The 12,780-nt window shown below is 50.6% G+C and overlaps 1 protein-coding gene and 1 long non-coding RNA gene across 3 annotated transcripts in view; one reads left to right on the top strand and one right to left on the bottom strand.

The window, feature by feature from the left end:
• LOC109280353 (uncharacterized) overlaps positions 1-5,627 on the bottom strand; it is a 51,832-nt gene extending 46,205 nt beyond the window's left edge. The window contains exon 1 of the long non-coding RNA XR_009459008.1: positions 5,060-5,627. This is a non-coding gene — a long non-coding RNA (uncharacterized LOC109280353). The remainder of the gene's footprint in view (positions 1-5,059) is intronic.
• HGD (homogentisate 1,2-dioxygenase) overlaps positions 1-12,780 on the top strand; it is a 41,823-nt gene that overhangs the window by 12,356 nt on the left and 16,687 nt on the right. For both annotated transcript variants that reach the window (XM_006263504.4, XM_059720505.1), the window contains exons 3-4: positions 4,300-4,388; positions 7,740-7,845. In XM_006263504.4, the coding sequence (XP_006263566.2) occupies positions 4,300-4,388; positions 7,740-7,845 (195 nt within the window). The remainder of the gene's footprint in view (positions 1-4,299; positions 4,389-7,739; positions 7,846-12,780) is intronic.

Below are 12,780 nucleotides of genomic sequence, written 5' to 3'. Positions count from 1 at the left end.
GATTGCATAATAACTCAAAAATAAAGTCTTACTCTTGTATATTGTGTGTGGGGGGTGCTGTGTGGGGGGGTGTGTAAGGTGGGCTGTGTGTGTATGGTGGGGTGTGGGGAGTTGTAAGGGGGTGTGGCTGTGTGTATTGGTGGGGCATAGGGTATGTTGGTGTGTGTGTATGTCAGTGGGGGTTGTGGGGACAGGGTGTGGGTGTGTGAGGTTTGTGGGGTGAGGGGGTGTGGGGACCGCCCCCCACACACACACTTCCCCACATGGCATGCAGCAGCAGCAGGCAGGGGAGCTCAGGACACTTGTGCCTGGTGCAGGTGCTGGTGCCAGGCAGGGCACAACTCCGGCCAGCACTGTACACAGGGGTGAGGGGCACAGCCTGCTCAGCTGCCTCTATTGTGGGGGCTCCATGTTGTGTGCCAGCAGCTCCTGCACTCGCAGCAGGGAAGCTCCGCACTGGATTCAGGGGGGCAAGCAGGGGGCAGGGCTCCCTCCACTCCCAGTGGAGTCCGAGGACCTGTGCGGCATGGGGCAGGGAAGACAGCTGACTCCAGTGCAGGGCTTCTCCCTGTGTGGGAGCTGCAGATGCGCAGCATGCAGTCCCCATGATAGAGGCGGCTGGGCAGGCTATGCTCCTCACCCCTGCATGCTGGAGCCGTGCCCCACCAGGCACTAGCACCTTGAGCACCCTGCCTGCGGCTGCTGCCAGCAGCAGAGGCTGTGCGCCATGTGGGGGAGTGTGTGGGGGGTCCCCACACCCCCACCCTCCCTCACACCCACACCCTGCCTAGCCAAGTTCCACGCTCCTGCTGCCCCACAGGGCACAGGCTCTGCACTGCTCTCCGCGCTTCCACCCTAGCTGCAGCTCCATTGCCCTCACTGCTTCCCTACCTGCTGCCCAGAGTGAGTTGGATACTAGGGAAGCCAAGCGGGTTCCCACGGGGGCAGCTGCAGCAGGGGCAGCAGCAGCCCTACCTGGAAGCTGTGTGATGGCAGAGTCAGGTTAGGCCTTTCCACTCACGAGGGTGGGAGCAAGGCGCAATAGGGTACATTGCGGGGGATGTGTATGCATGGGTGCCTCACTCCCACCCTCATGAGCGGAAGGGCTGGGTGGAGCACTATCTGTTGGTGGGCACTGCAGGCCAGATGAAAGTGCCTGGCGGGTCAGATTCAGGCTGCAGGCCATCTTTTGTCCGTCCCTGTTGTATAATCACTTATACTTGGGCAAAGTAGGAGGGAAAACTCTCCCACATCTGGATTTTATGGTTTTGCACTCACTTTTCACTCTGCTAACGCATAAATGATATGCCAAGGGGCAAAGCTGTGGAGAGTCATGCCCTCTTTCAAGTTGAGTTAGGAATACCAACTTTTGCATTTCTCACTTCTCAGAACAGTTTGCCCAGAGGGCACAATACAGAATGCAACACACAAGACAAGGATGGTTCAATGCAGCCTAGAGACTCACCCACATGCACAGGGCAGACTAATGGCTGCTCTCACCTTATATAGGAAGGAGCAACCCCAGGTCCCTACAGTGCCCATATTTTAATGCATGATTGCATCCTGGGATCCAGAGTCTAAGGTCTTCACCACTCTGTTGAAGAGGAAGACAGCTGCAATCTAAATCCATCTTGGCAAACTAGCTATACCTGTCATTCTCCTGGCTGCAGTATATGAAGCTGAACAAAGTTTGGTCACTCCCTAATATATGCAACATGAAAAGAGTTAATGGAAAATTTAAGAATGAATGAAAAACACCAAGTCTGAAAGGTGGCTCTCTTCCTCTATGCAGTGTTAATAAGGCTGGCATCTGCAGTGATGCTAGCTAAGATAAAAATTACAAGTCCTATTGATTCCTTTGCTTCAGGCTAAACCATTCAGACAAGGTGAGGTTAAAGGATCAAAAAGATAAGGGGGACCACGTAAGCTTCTCAACTGACTGTCACACCTGGGGCTGGATCCTGTCAGGACAGAACACGAGACTGGAACGCCGGCCTCCTCTGGTGCAGATGCATGACGAAAGATTGGACCAGACAGACTCTCTGTCTTAGCAAAACATTCAGCAGGATCCTGGAGATGCTAAGGAGGATGAATGTTTTGTCCACCCCATTGAGGCATTTCCTATCCTATTTGGTGGCTTTGTTTCTCACGGAGTTCAAATAATTCAGCATCAGTCTAATTAAATTAACATATTTAAGTTTATTTACCAAAAAGGAGGAACAAGCCTATCGATTTTAACTCCAAAGATGCTGCTTAAAACACAGCAAGCAAAAGCCCAGGGGAATATTGTGTGTCAGGGGGAGGAGTGGTTGCATCTAGGTGGATGGTTTGGAAACCCTGCTCAAATTCAGAGGGTTCCACCAAAAATGCCCCTACCCAGACGGGCTATGTAACAGGATGGGGTCCAAGGGTAAAAGTAATGCCCTCTGGTAGTTGTGTTAGTCCTGCCCTGCTCTTTCTTCTGCCTCTCAAAGTCTCACCCAGCTTCCTTGGCTGCCACATCTTGATGGTAAAGATGTGGTGAAGCTGCCCTTGGAGGCTGGTGAGCTCTTGGTGGTCTTTCTCAATACTACGTTCTTTCCTTGGGCTCAACTTGGCCAGCCTAACTGGGTTGTGGCCCCACCACCTACAGTCTTTTGGCCTTGGGGCTCTGACCTTGCCACCTCAATCACCCAAAAGCAGGGATGGGCAAAATATGGCCTGTGGGCCAGATCCAGCCCATTAGGTGATTCTGTCTGGCCAGTGATGGGTCCCTTGGCCCCGCCTGGCCCAGGCACGGGGTCAGCCTGGGCTGTGGCCCATGCAGGCAGTCCTACCAGCCCCAGGCACAGATGTGCCGCCTGGCACGGAGAGCAGCCCACCCTATCCCCACACATGGCTCTCGGGCAGACCAAGATCTGGAGTGTGCAGGGACAGGCAGCATAGCAGCAGGGTGGGAGTGGCACAGTAGCCAGACTCAGCTCCTTGACAACCCCCCTGGGAGCAGCTCACTCTGCCCTCACACTTCTGGCTGCCACTGCCAGTGTCTTTACTGCCACTGGACCTGGCTTTACTACCCAGTGACCCCTGCCCATCCGCCCTGCACGCACAACTAGGGGCACTGGATGGAGCAGGTGGGCAGCCAGTCATGGCAGGCATGAGGTGCGTGGGTGGGCAGGCAGGCATGAGGTCTCCATGGAGACAGCCTGGGACCCACATGGGGAGGGCGTGCTTGGCTGGGCAAATAGGATGAGGATGCGGGCGGGTAGGGAGCAGTGTCTATGACTGGGATGGGCAGGCAGGGGCTGGGGCCAAGATCATGGGGAAGTGACAGCGTGGGGCTGGGGCCCAGGGCAAAGCTAAAACCTACTCCCTGCATGTCCCTGTGACAGGCACCAGTTCCGGGGGCAGGGCAGGGCAGCAGGCAGTACCTAGGGTTTTAATGGCCTGGGGCTCTGCCCTCTCTAGTCATGTGACTCAGCCCTCAGCCTGCCCTGGGGTGTTACACCTTAAACCCTGAGCTGTAGCCACTGCTTTCTACCTGACACCGCTTTAACCCCTTGTGGGTTTCCTTGGCTCCACATAGCTCTGTAGCTGGCCCCTGCCTAGCTGCCTATTTAACTGCAACCCTGCCATACTGGTTCCCTACCTCTCAAAGTAGCAGGGGTTAAGGGTCCCTACTACAAGCTAACCCTCTACTTCAAGCTAACCCCACTGGGTGCAGAAAGCCCCTTCTACAAGCTAACTCCACTGGGTGCAAGGGCCCCTACTACAAGCTAACCCCACTGGGTGCAGGAAGCCTGGTGCCATGTTTAATGCCTGCTGAATGGAGCTTTTCCTGATCCAAAGAGCAGGACAGGTAGGGGAATCCTTTAGCCAGGTAAACATGAAGCATAGGATAGGTATAGGTGAGCCCACTCATCAAAACACAACTTGATGGCCTAGTTCAGGTTCTCTTGGCTTTACTGATACTTCCCTTCCTTCAGCAACCCCTCTATCGATCTTGCCCCTGTGTATCCTAGTGAACATGTTGTGTAGCCTCCTGAGAGCGCTCTGTCAGCTGCACTGTACATGGGAGTTGTTCCCAGAGGCTGGCTCACACCCATTTCACACGTAGCCTCCTGAGAGTAGGAGGCACCAGACAGGAATCATTGCTGGTTAATCCTGTTATTGTTGAACAGATGGGGAGGTCTCTAGGTCCTTCACCCCTGGGGGAATCAGGATTACATGGATGCAGCTCTATTTACTGTACCATTCATAAGGTGAATGCTGATGCTTTGTTTTTAACCTTTTTTTTTCTCGTTTTCTCCTCTGCTTTAGAATAACCCACAGGTCTGCCCCTATGGTCTCTATGCAGAACAGCTCTCAGGCTCAGCCTTCACCTGCCCCAGGCCCACCAATAAGAGGAGGTACTGTGATGCTGACTTGTGACTACCACAAATTATTGCTGTGTACAGGGCAGGCCTGGGGAGAGCCGGCCATGCTCAGTTTCCCTTGAGCATCCCAGAAGGTTGGACTCGATTCAATCAGCTGTTTATGGCAATAGAAATGCACTTTTAAAACAACAACAGGGAGTGAGAGAGGGTGGAGAAAGGTCATAGCTGGAGTAAGGCACGAGACCTATCTAATGGTGGAGGGAAGAAAGGCCTCCTTGGGTAGGGGATATAGATGAGACAAAGGAAGAGAGGAGATGTCTCATAGGATGAACTACTGGGGTAGGGGGGGGTGGCATCATCGTGAGTCTGTGAAATAAGGTGAAGATCTCAGCTTAGTTACAAGCAGCCATTGTAAACCATTGCCCTCAGAACCACCCCTCCTAGGCTCCTGGCTGGTCTCATCATGCAGAAGCTGAACTCTTCTCTCTTTCTTGGGGAGGTCCTCCAGGGTTAGTAGAGGCTGGTATGGGGGAAGCTTGCAATTCCACTGCCTGGCTGTCTCTGCACAGGTTTTGCTTTCTGTCAGTCTGACACTTGTGGCCATCTCACAGAGTACCGAAAAGCATTCCCAGCACAGGCTGGATTGTTCCAGTCCCAAAAAATGTCCTTCTGCCTCATCTCCGTCATTTTGCTCTGGCCCCTACCTGATCATGGAGGATCAGTATATCATGTTGCTGCTCTCCCAGATGCTTCCCTGTCTGGTCTGCTCCTCATCCAAACAAAAGGCAGATGTATCCTCTGAGCTGCTTCATGGTTCTCTGCTTTGCCGGCTGGTGCCGGCTTTCTCTTGGCATGCATGGGGAAGGGACTGAATCATTGTTGCTGCGTGCAGATGTCCTTGACGGAAATTTTCCATCTCCCAAGGGAGTGCTCCCTCCCCTCCTCCTAACTGCAGCAGTGATAACACATCAGAGGCACCACATCAGAGGCTTTGGCATGCCTGTTTATTGCCTTTCTGATTATCTCTGGCCTCCTGCCTGGTTAAAAGCCCATCTCCTGGTTTGGCCCATTTCTTGTGTGTATTCTGGTTCAGGCACCCAGCTTAGAGCAAGGGGGAGGGGCAGCCAGCCATTGGCATGGCAAGCAGGAAAGAAGCAGAGCAGAAATCCATTTATCCACAGGGGTTGGGCCTTGGGCTCTGTCGGGGTTCATAGGAATTGGAGCTTTCTGGGCTAGGGACAGACATTCAAAAAGCCTGAGCCTAAATTGATTCAAACTTTGCAGGTTAGTCTAACCTGCAAAGCTTGACCTGATTTGTAGGTGGATAGACATTTCCTTTTTCATTCCAGAAATGCAGGCATATGCCTGCAGTGGTTCAGGATAGAAGCCAGGAGGGAGGAGTGGGGAGAGCTAGAGCAGCCTTCCCTTCCCTTCCCTTCCCTTCCCTTCCCTTCCCTTCTACAGTACTGAGCTGGTGTGGGTGGGGGGGAGGGGCGGTGGGAGGCATGGCCAGGCCCCAGCAGGATGCTTTTATTAGCCCAGCAGAGAATTGATAACAATGTGTATCACCCCTAACTCAGTGTTTATCACCCCATTAAGAAAACAACAGAGGGACATTACCAGCTACCTGCTGATTCTGCCTTTGTCACAGCACAGTTCAGAGCCAGCATGTGGTCTGCTAGCTAATACACAGATACCTCTCAGCAAGGCAGAGGGAAGGGGGGAATTCCTGCTTAGTAGGGAGTGATGAGGGGGAGAGGGAAGCAGCCTGCTAGTCTCTGCCAGAGCTGCAGCCAAGGAACAGGGGGGCAGGGCCAGCTCTCCTGTGGGGCAGAGAGCCCTGCCCAGCCCAGAGAGCATGCTGGGATGCTGGGGGTGTCTGGTTTAACTTAAACCAGCAAGGGGTCTGGGACAGACATTGCATAAATCAGTTTGACCCAAATCAGTTAAGTCTGATACTACAGTCAACCAAGTTTATCTCAAACTGGTTTCAGCCATTTTCTAACTGGTTTATGTGCACTTAAACTGATCGCTTAAACTGGTTTGTGTGCAATGTCTATCCCTAGCACAGGTAGATGCAGAAAGCAGGACCAGGCTATAATACAAGTCTCAGGTCTGACTGCCCCTAAGGGATCAACTCCTATGTGGCTTTTGAGCTTACCTCTAGCCAGAAGGGAGGACTTTGTATTCCCAACCCTGGTGCACAGTAAAAGGGAAGGCCAGACAGTTTTTCCTACTGGCCAGCTACACAGGAGCTATGCTTATGGAGAGGTTGAGAGAGTAGACAACACCAGACCCACAGCTCAATGGCTAGAGTTCAATTAAACCGATTTATGCAGACATTCCCATGTCACCTTTACTCCCTCTCCTCCTAGTGCTTCTTTCCTCAGGGGAGCAAGCTAATACACTAACCCTTTCCTTGCTATCAGAAGCAGGTATATTTCAGGAAAAGACAGGACAGCAGTAAGCTAAAAATTCATTCCCAGGGGAGCACTGGAGAGGCAGGGAATTCATGTAAGGCAGAGGTTCTCAAACTGTGGTCTGCGGACCACCACTGGTCCACGAGCTCCATTCGGGTGGTCTGCAGAAAGGTGACCTAAGGCTAAAGCTGACAAACATTACACGTGACTTCCCAGAACTTTGCTAAAAAAAACAGGCACATCCAACACTTTAGAAAGGTAAGACTACTGATAATAAAATGAGTTGTGTGCTTTGATTTGTAGAACAAAAAAAAGTTTAAGTGGTCCGCTGAGACCCTCAGCAATTTTCAAGTGGTCTGAGAAAAAAAAATTTTGAGAACCACTGATGTAAGGCATTTCCCCTTTCTTATAGAGTACAGGACATACCACAGAGCACCTGGCAGTCTAACCAACTCTTGCTGCTGTGGGTGCAGTGCAGTCCATATGAGGGGTGGCTGGTTCTCCTCAGCAAGGCAATGAAGGACTCACTGTCTGAGGACAGGTGGCCCAGATAACTAGTTCCAGGAACACAAGGTGGTTCTGCTGCAAGACAAAGGGAAAGAAAACCTAGCCCATCTACTACATAACATGCAGCAAGGGCTGGAACCCAGGGAGATCTCATCAGCTGCACAGGGTTGTGTTTGGCCAGTGCTTGCTCAGAGGCCTTTAGAGAGAGCCCATGTGGATTCAAGAAGTGCTGATGATGAACCAGATGGTGACCATGGGGGAGAGGTTAGGAGTGTCCCGCTTGCGTAAGCCTTAGGTCTTGCCTGCATATGAGCATTTGTGATCCACGGGCATGATGCACATCATGCCCGTGGATCATGAATGCGCATATGCAAGCAAGACCTAGGGCTTACACAAGCTGGACACTCCTAATCTAGCCACAGCCTGTATGTAACACGGGTGTTTTTCTTCTCTGCAGCTGGCTCTATAGAATTCTGCCCTCAGTCTGCCACAAGCCCTTTGAATGCATTCATGAAGGCCAGGTGACACATGACTGGGATGAAGTGGAGCCTGACCCCAACCAGGTAACCATGTCTTAAGAGAGGAAACAGCTGCAACAGGCTGTGTTGAGCTGGAAACTTGATGTTTGCTTTACTGGAGGGTCCTGTACATTGCACACCAAGGGAAATGTGTCTTGAAAACACATATAGGCCTGAACCTACCACTGGAATGAAGGCCAATTCCAGTTTATTAAAAGTCACATTTGTATTCTGTCAAACACAATCATGAGAGAAACCAGGATGCGCCTGTCTCTAGCCTCTCCCACCCAGCAGTCTCACAGCATGCAGCAAACAATACTCAGTCCCCGCCATGCCCCATTTGCTAAGTAGACATTAATATCTCTAATTTATTTCTAGGGAAGCGGAGGTACTGAGAAAGTAAATGATCTAACCAGTCACCCAGTGAGTTGACAATCCCAGCAAGATTAGAACCAGGATCCTGACTCCTGGTCCTGTACACTGGCTACCAGAGGATGCTTTCCCATACAACCTAGTGAATTAGAGTTTGTCTCCACATATATTTAGGATCAACCTTGAGGTTGCCCTCAACAAGTCTAAGCCAGAGGAATCAACCCTTCCCCACTCGCATTACTCCTTATAGCTTGCACTACAGCCATCTATCATGCCCTGCTTCTTTCTTGAGATCAGCACTAAGATACCATATTTACAAGCATATCACACACTCCTGAATAAGATATGCATCTTGTTTTGGGAAGACAGACTGAAGAACAATTTTTTTCCCAGAATCTTACCTGCCACAGCAAAGACTCGCCATGGCTGAATGCTGGCTGCATGGAGTGGAGCTGGAATCCACTCATCATCAGCATCACTCACTCTCCCCCTGCAGCTTCGCACCTAGAGGTTTAACCCTCTCACAGCTGCTGCTCCCTCAAAAGCTACTGTTAATTTGGTAGCAGCTGTGAGAGGGTTAAATCTGTAGCTATGGAGCTGCATGGGGAGGGTGAGTGATGCTAATAAGTTGACTTTGGCCCTACTCAAAGTGGCTGGGAGCCAAGAACAGCCCCTGGCAGCCATTCTAATTCTCCCATGCCTCCAATTCCCTCACTTAAGACCCCTCCCCCCCATTTGGGATGGTTAATTTTCATTAAAAAGCTATATGTGGTATGAGAGTAAATATGGTATATCCTTGGTTCCCCTGCAGAGCCCTTCTAGGAATTAGTCTATGGTCTACTTCTCTCATGGGTTTGGCTCTACTTACAGGCAATAGAAGGATGAACACTGAGAGAGCAAAATCTTGGACACAGTCCCAGATGCTCCACATTTGGCTCTTACCAGCTGAGAGACTGAAAGGGGCTGGTCAGTTTTGGGGGTCCTGTAGTCTCATGATTTCTAAACTCTGTCCCCAGGCATGACCCTGCCTGATGCTGATCTAGCACTAATTTTTCAAATTGGGAATGAGAGTCCCATTTTAGGGAGTCCTTGGAGACACAGCTCTGATTTCTGGGGCTGTTCAGGAAAATCTAGGACAGTTGGTTGCCTTATAGAGAGAAAAGCAGAGGGGTGAGGGAGGATACAGAAATAGCAGAAATAGGGAACAGGGGATTGCAGAAGATGGATTTTCTGAGCTTTGCAGGCAGGTTTGGCTTGAACTTGTACTGGGGAATTCCACAGAGCTGCCAGGTTCTGCCTGGATAGCACCTGGGGACCAGGTTCAGGGGTTCACATATAGATGGGTGCTGGGCAGGGCCGGATTAACACATAGGCAAACTAGGCACATGCCTAGGGCCATGAGCTGCAGGGGGCACCAGTTCTTTCCTCTATGGTGGTGTCATGAATGGCTCCATCTGCCTCCCTGCTGGCCTTGCTGCCACAGTGACTGCAAGCCCCACTCCCTGCGGGTGGCAGTGCTGGGGTGGGGGGTCTCAACTGGCCCAGGGCCATGAGTTTGTTTGCCTAGGGCTCACTAAAGGGTTAATCCGGCCCTGGTGTTGGGTATGGGCTTGAGGCAAAGGCTCAAGGGCACACCTTATAATTGGTGCAGACAGGCTCTAATGCTGCCCTTGGCACCCTGGCTGTCTGTTAGCAGAGACCAGCACTGATTTCAAGCTGTGCTGTCTCAAGGCTACCCGCAAGCCAGGGTCTCCTCCCTACAGCCTCTGCAGTGCCTCAGTCTTCATTTTCCCCAATCAAAAATTCATCTGCCCGGCAGGCAGGCAAACAGACTGTCTCTACATGCACCCCCTCCTCTCTTCATTTCCTGAGATGTTTCCCCCTTCTAGCCAGTTTCCTTTGGGAAATCAAGGTTTCATCCTGGAGAATCATGCAGAGGGGCTGTATTTGTTTGCCTCTTTTATAGCCTTGCCATCATCTTTAATCATGATTTCCTCCCCCTGCCAGCCACACAGTTCTGGTCTTCGCTAATCTGCTGCTTCCCTCCAGCCATCCTCCCCTCTACATGATCTCGTCTTCATTGGCTTTAGCCTCTCTGGGGTTTTGTTCTCCAATGCATCATCATTAGCTAATTTCCCACCATCCGGCAGCATCACCATTTATCACAATATTTCCCCAGTTCTGCTGGAACGTTTTCCAGTCACTCACCAAATAGCTGTGACAGGATCATATGCATGTATTTCTGCCTCACAACCCTTCTCAGCTGACTGCTGTTATAGTTTCATCATTCCTGATGCCTTTTGCAAACAGAATCTCAAATTATTTATCCTTTTGTAGGTACCCAGCTCTAAAATCTCTGCAGCTATTTACGCTCTTTACCTTTGCTGTCTTCAAGAAAACTAACAAAACTGCTGTCCCCTCCCCTCCCTCTACCAACACATCCAATTTGAGGGGAAGGGAATGCATTTCAAAGAGCTCTTGAAGGGAGCCAGTTTTCAACTTCCCTTTTTGGAGATGGAGTTGAGTTTCAGTTTCTCTCACAAGGAGAACATCTCCTTGTTTTTCCAAGTCTTTTGGTAGAGCCTACTACTCTAGTATCTAAGTGACTCTGGAAGCTTAGTATCCAACGGCTTTTATTTATTGGAAGTCAGAAGACCTCCACGAGACATCAGTATTCCATTTCTTTCTGAGGTCCTGGCTGGCAAGCTGTGGGTACAGTCGTAGTCTATGTGTCAAGTGTCAGAACTAATTGGCCATAGAAACAAGTCCAGTCCACTGTCTGTCTAAGTGCTCACAGTCTGCGGGCATGACTGACCTTCTTAGATCTGTGCCAGTGACCAGCATTTGCGCAATTTAGTACAGTCTTCCATGAAATCTTTTATGGACCTGTTCAATACATAAGGAGCCCGTAGAGCGGGACAGGTATGGACTTCATCCAAAACCCACTGAAGCGGGGCAAGTGTTTCCCTTGAGTGTACGGTATGTTGGGTTCTAACATAATAACAACTCAACAACCCACCAAACAAATACCATAAGATGCTGGTCCTAACATCGAACATGGCAGGGGGATCAAACTGTTTTGGAGGAGGGGGCCAGATCCTTGTTAAACTATGCCCCCTGTGCTGGGATATAAATTCACGGCCTTCAGTCCACAGAAGAGCTTACACTGCTATCACTGGAGTTTTCTGCAGAAACAGAAGGGTGAACACAGACTCTCTGTGATAACTTACCCTTTATTCATTAGTTATTCGATAGCTTATTGTCACATTCAGTATTGTCAGTGAGAAAATCTGCCCCTCTTTAAACAAACTCAGTTTCTGATGCGCTTCTCTTCCTTCTCCACCTTCCATGATCTGTGTTTTCCCTGCATTTCCTTGCAAGCAGTGACTCCCAATTACCAGCCCTCAAGGGTTTAACATCACTGGGGAAGAATAGTTCATGTTTAAATGTCACCACTGGCCTTTACAGTTGTCACACCAATGAGGTGATTGCTTGAAGTCACTGCTTGAGGCTGTCTGAAGACTCAGACAGAGCCTGGCATCAGTTTGCACTTATTCTAGGCCCACATTTGGAAGGTTTTCTCTGCCATTACAAGGGCTAGAAACGTGTTAAAAAGGAAAGCCTAGAGGTGTACCCTAACCTGGTTATTTCATGCTGGTCACAAAAGTGCAGATCAGGGCCAGGCCTAGTCTAAAGGCTCCTATGCTTGACACTCTTCATAGATTCATAGATTCATAGATGTTAGGGTCGGAAGGGACCTCAATAGATCATCGAGTCCGACCCCCTGCATAGGCAGGAAAGAGTGCTGGGTCTAGATGACCCCAGCTAGATACTCACCTAACCTCCTCTTGAAGACCCCCAGTGTAGGGGAGAGCACCACCTCCCTTGGGAGCCCATTCCAGACCCTGGCCACTCTAACTGTGAAGTTCTTCCTAATGTCCAATCTAAATCTGCTCTCTGCTAGCTTGTGGCCATTATTTCTTGTAACCCCCGGGGGCGCCTTGGTGAATAAATACTCACCAATTCCCTTCTGTGCCCCCGTGATGAACTTATAGGCAGCCACAAGGTCGCCTCTCAACCTTCTCTTGCGGAGGCTGAAAAGATCCAGTTTCTCTAGTCTCTCTTCATAGGGCTTGGTCTGTAGGCCCTTAACCATACGAGTGGCCCTTCTCTGGACCCTCTCCAGGTTATCCGCATCCCTCTTGAAGTGCGGTGCCCAGAATTGCACGCAGTACTCCAACTGCGGTCTGACCAGCGCCCAATAGAGGGGAAGTATCACCTCCTTGGACCTATTCGTCATGCATCTGCTGATGCATGATAAAGTGCCATTGGCTTTTTTGATGGCTTCGTCACACTGCCGACTCATGTTCATCTTGGAGTCCACCAGGACTCCAAGATCCCTTTCCACTTCCGTGCCACCCAGCAAGTCATTCCCTAGGCTGTAGGTGTGCTGGACATTTTTCCTCCCTAGGTGCAGCACTTTGCATTTCTCCTCGTTGAACTGCATTCTGTTGTTTTCTGCCCACTTGTCCAACCTGTCCAGGTCTGCCTGCAGCTGTTCCCTGCCCTCCGGCGTGTCCACTTCTCCCCATAGCTTTGTGTCATCTG

The sequence above is a fragment of the Alligator mississippiensis genome, chromosome 1, assembly GCF_030867095.1.
Source record: "Alligator mississippiensis isolate rAllMis1 chromosome 1, rAllMis1, whole genome shotgun sequence".
NCBI lineage: Eukaryota > Metazoa > Chordata > Crocodylia > Alligatoridae > Alligator > Alligator mississippiensis.
This window is presented reverse-complemented; position numbering and strand designations above follow the sequence as displayed.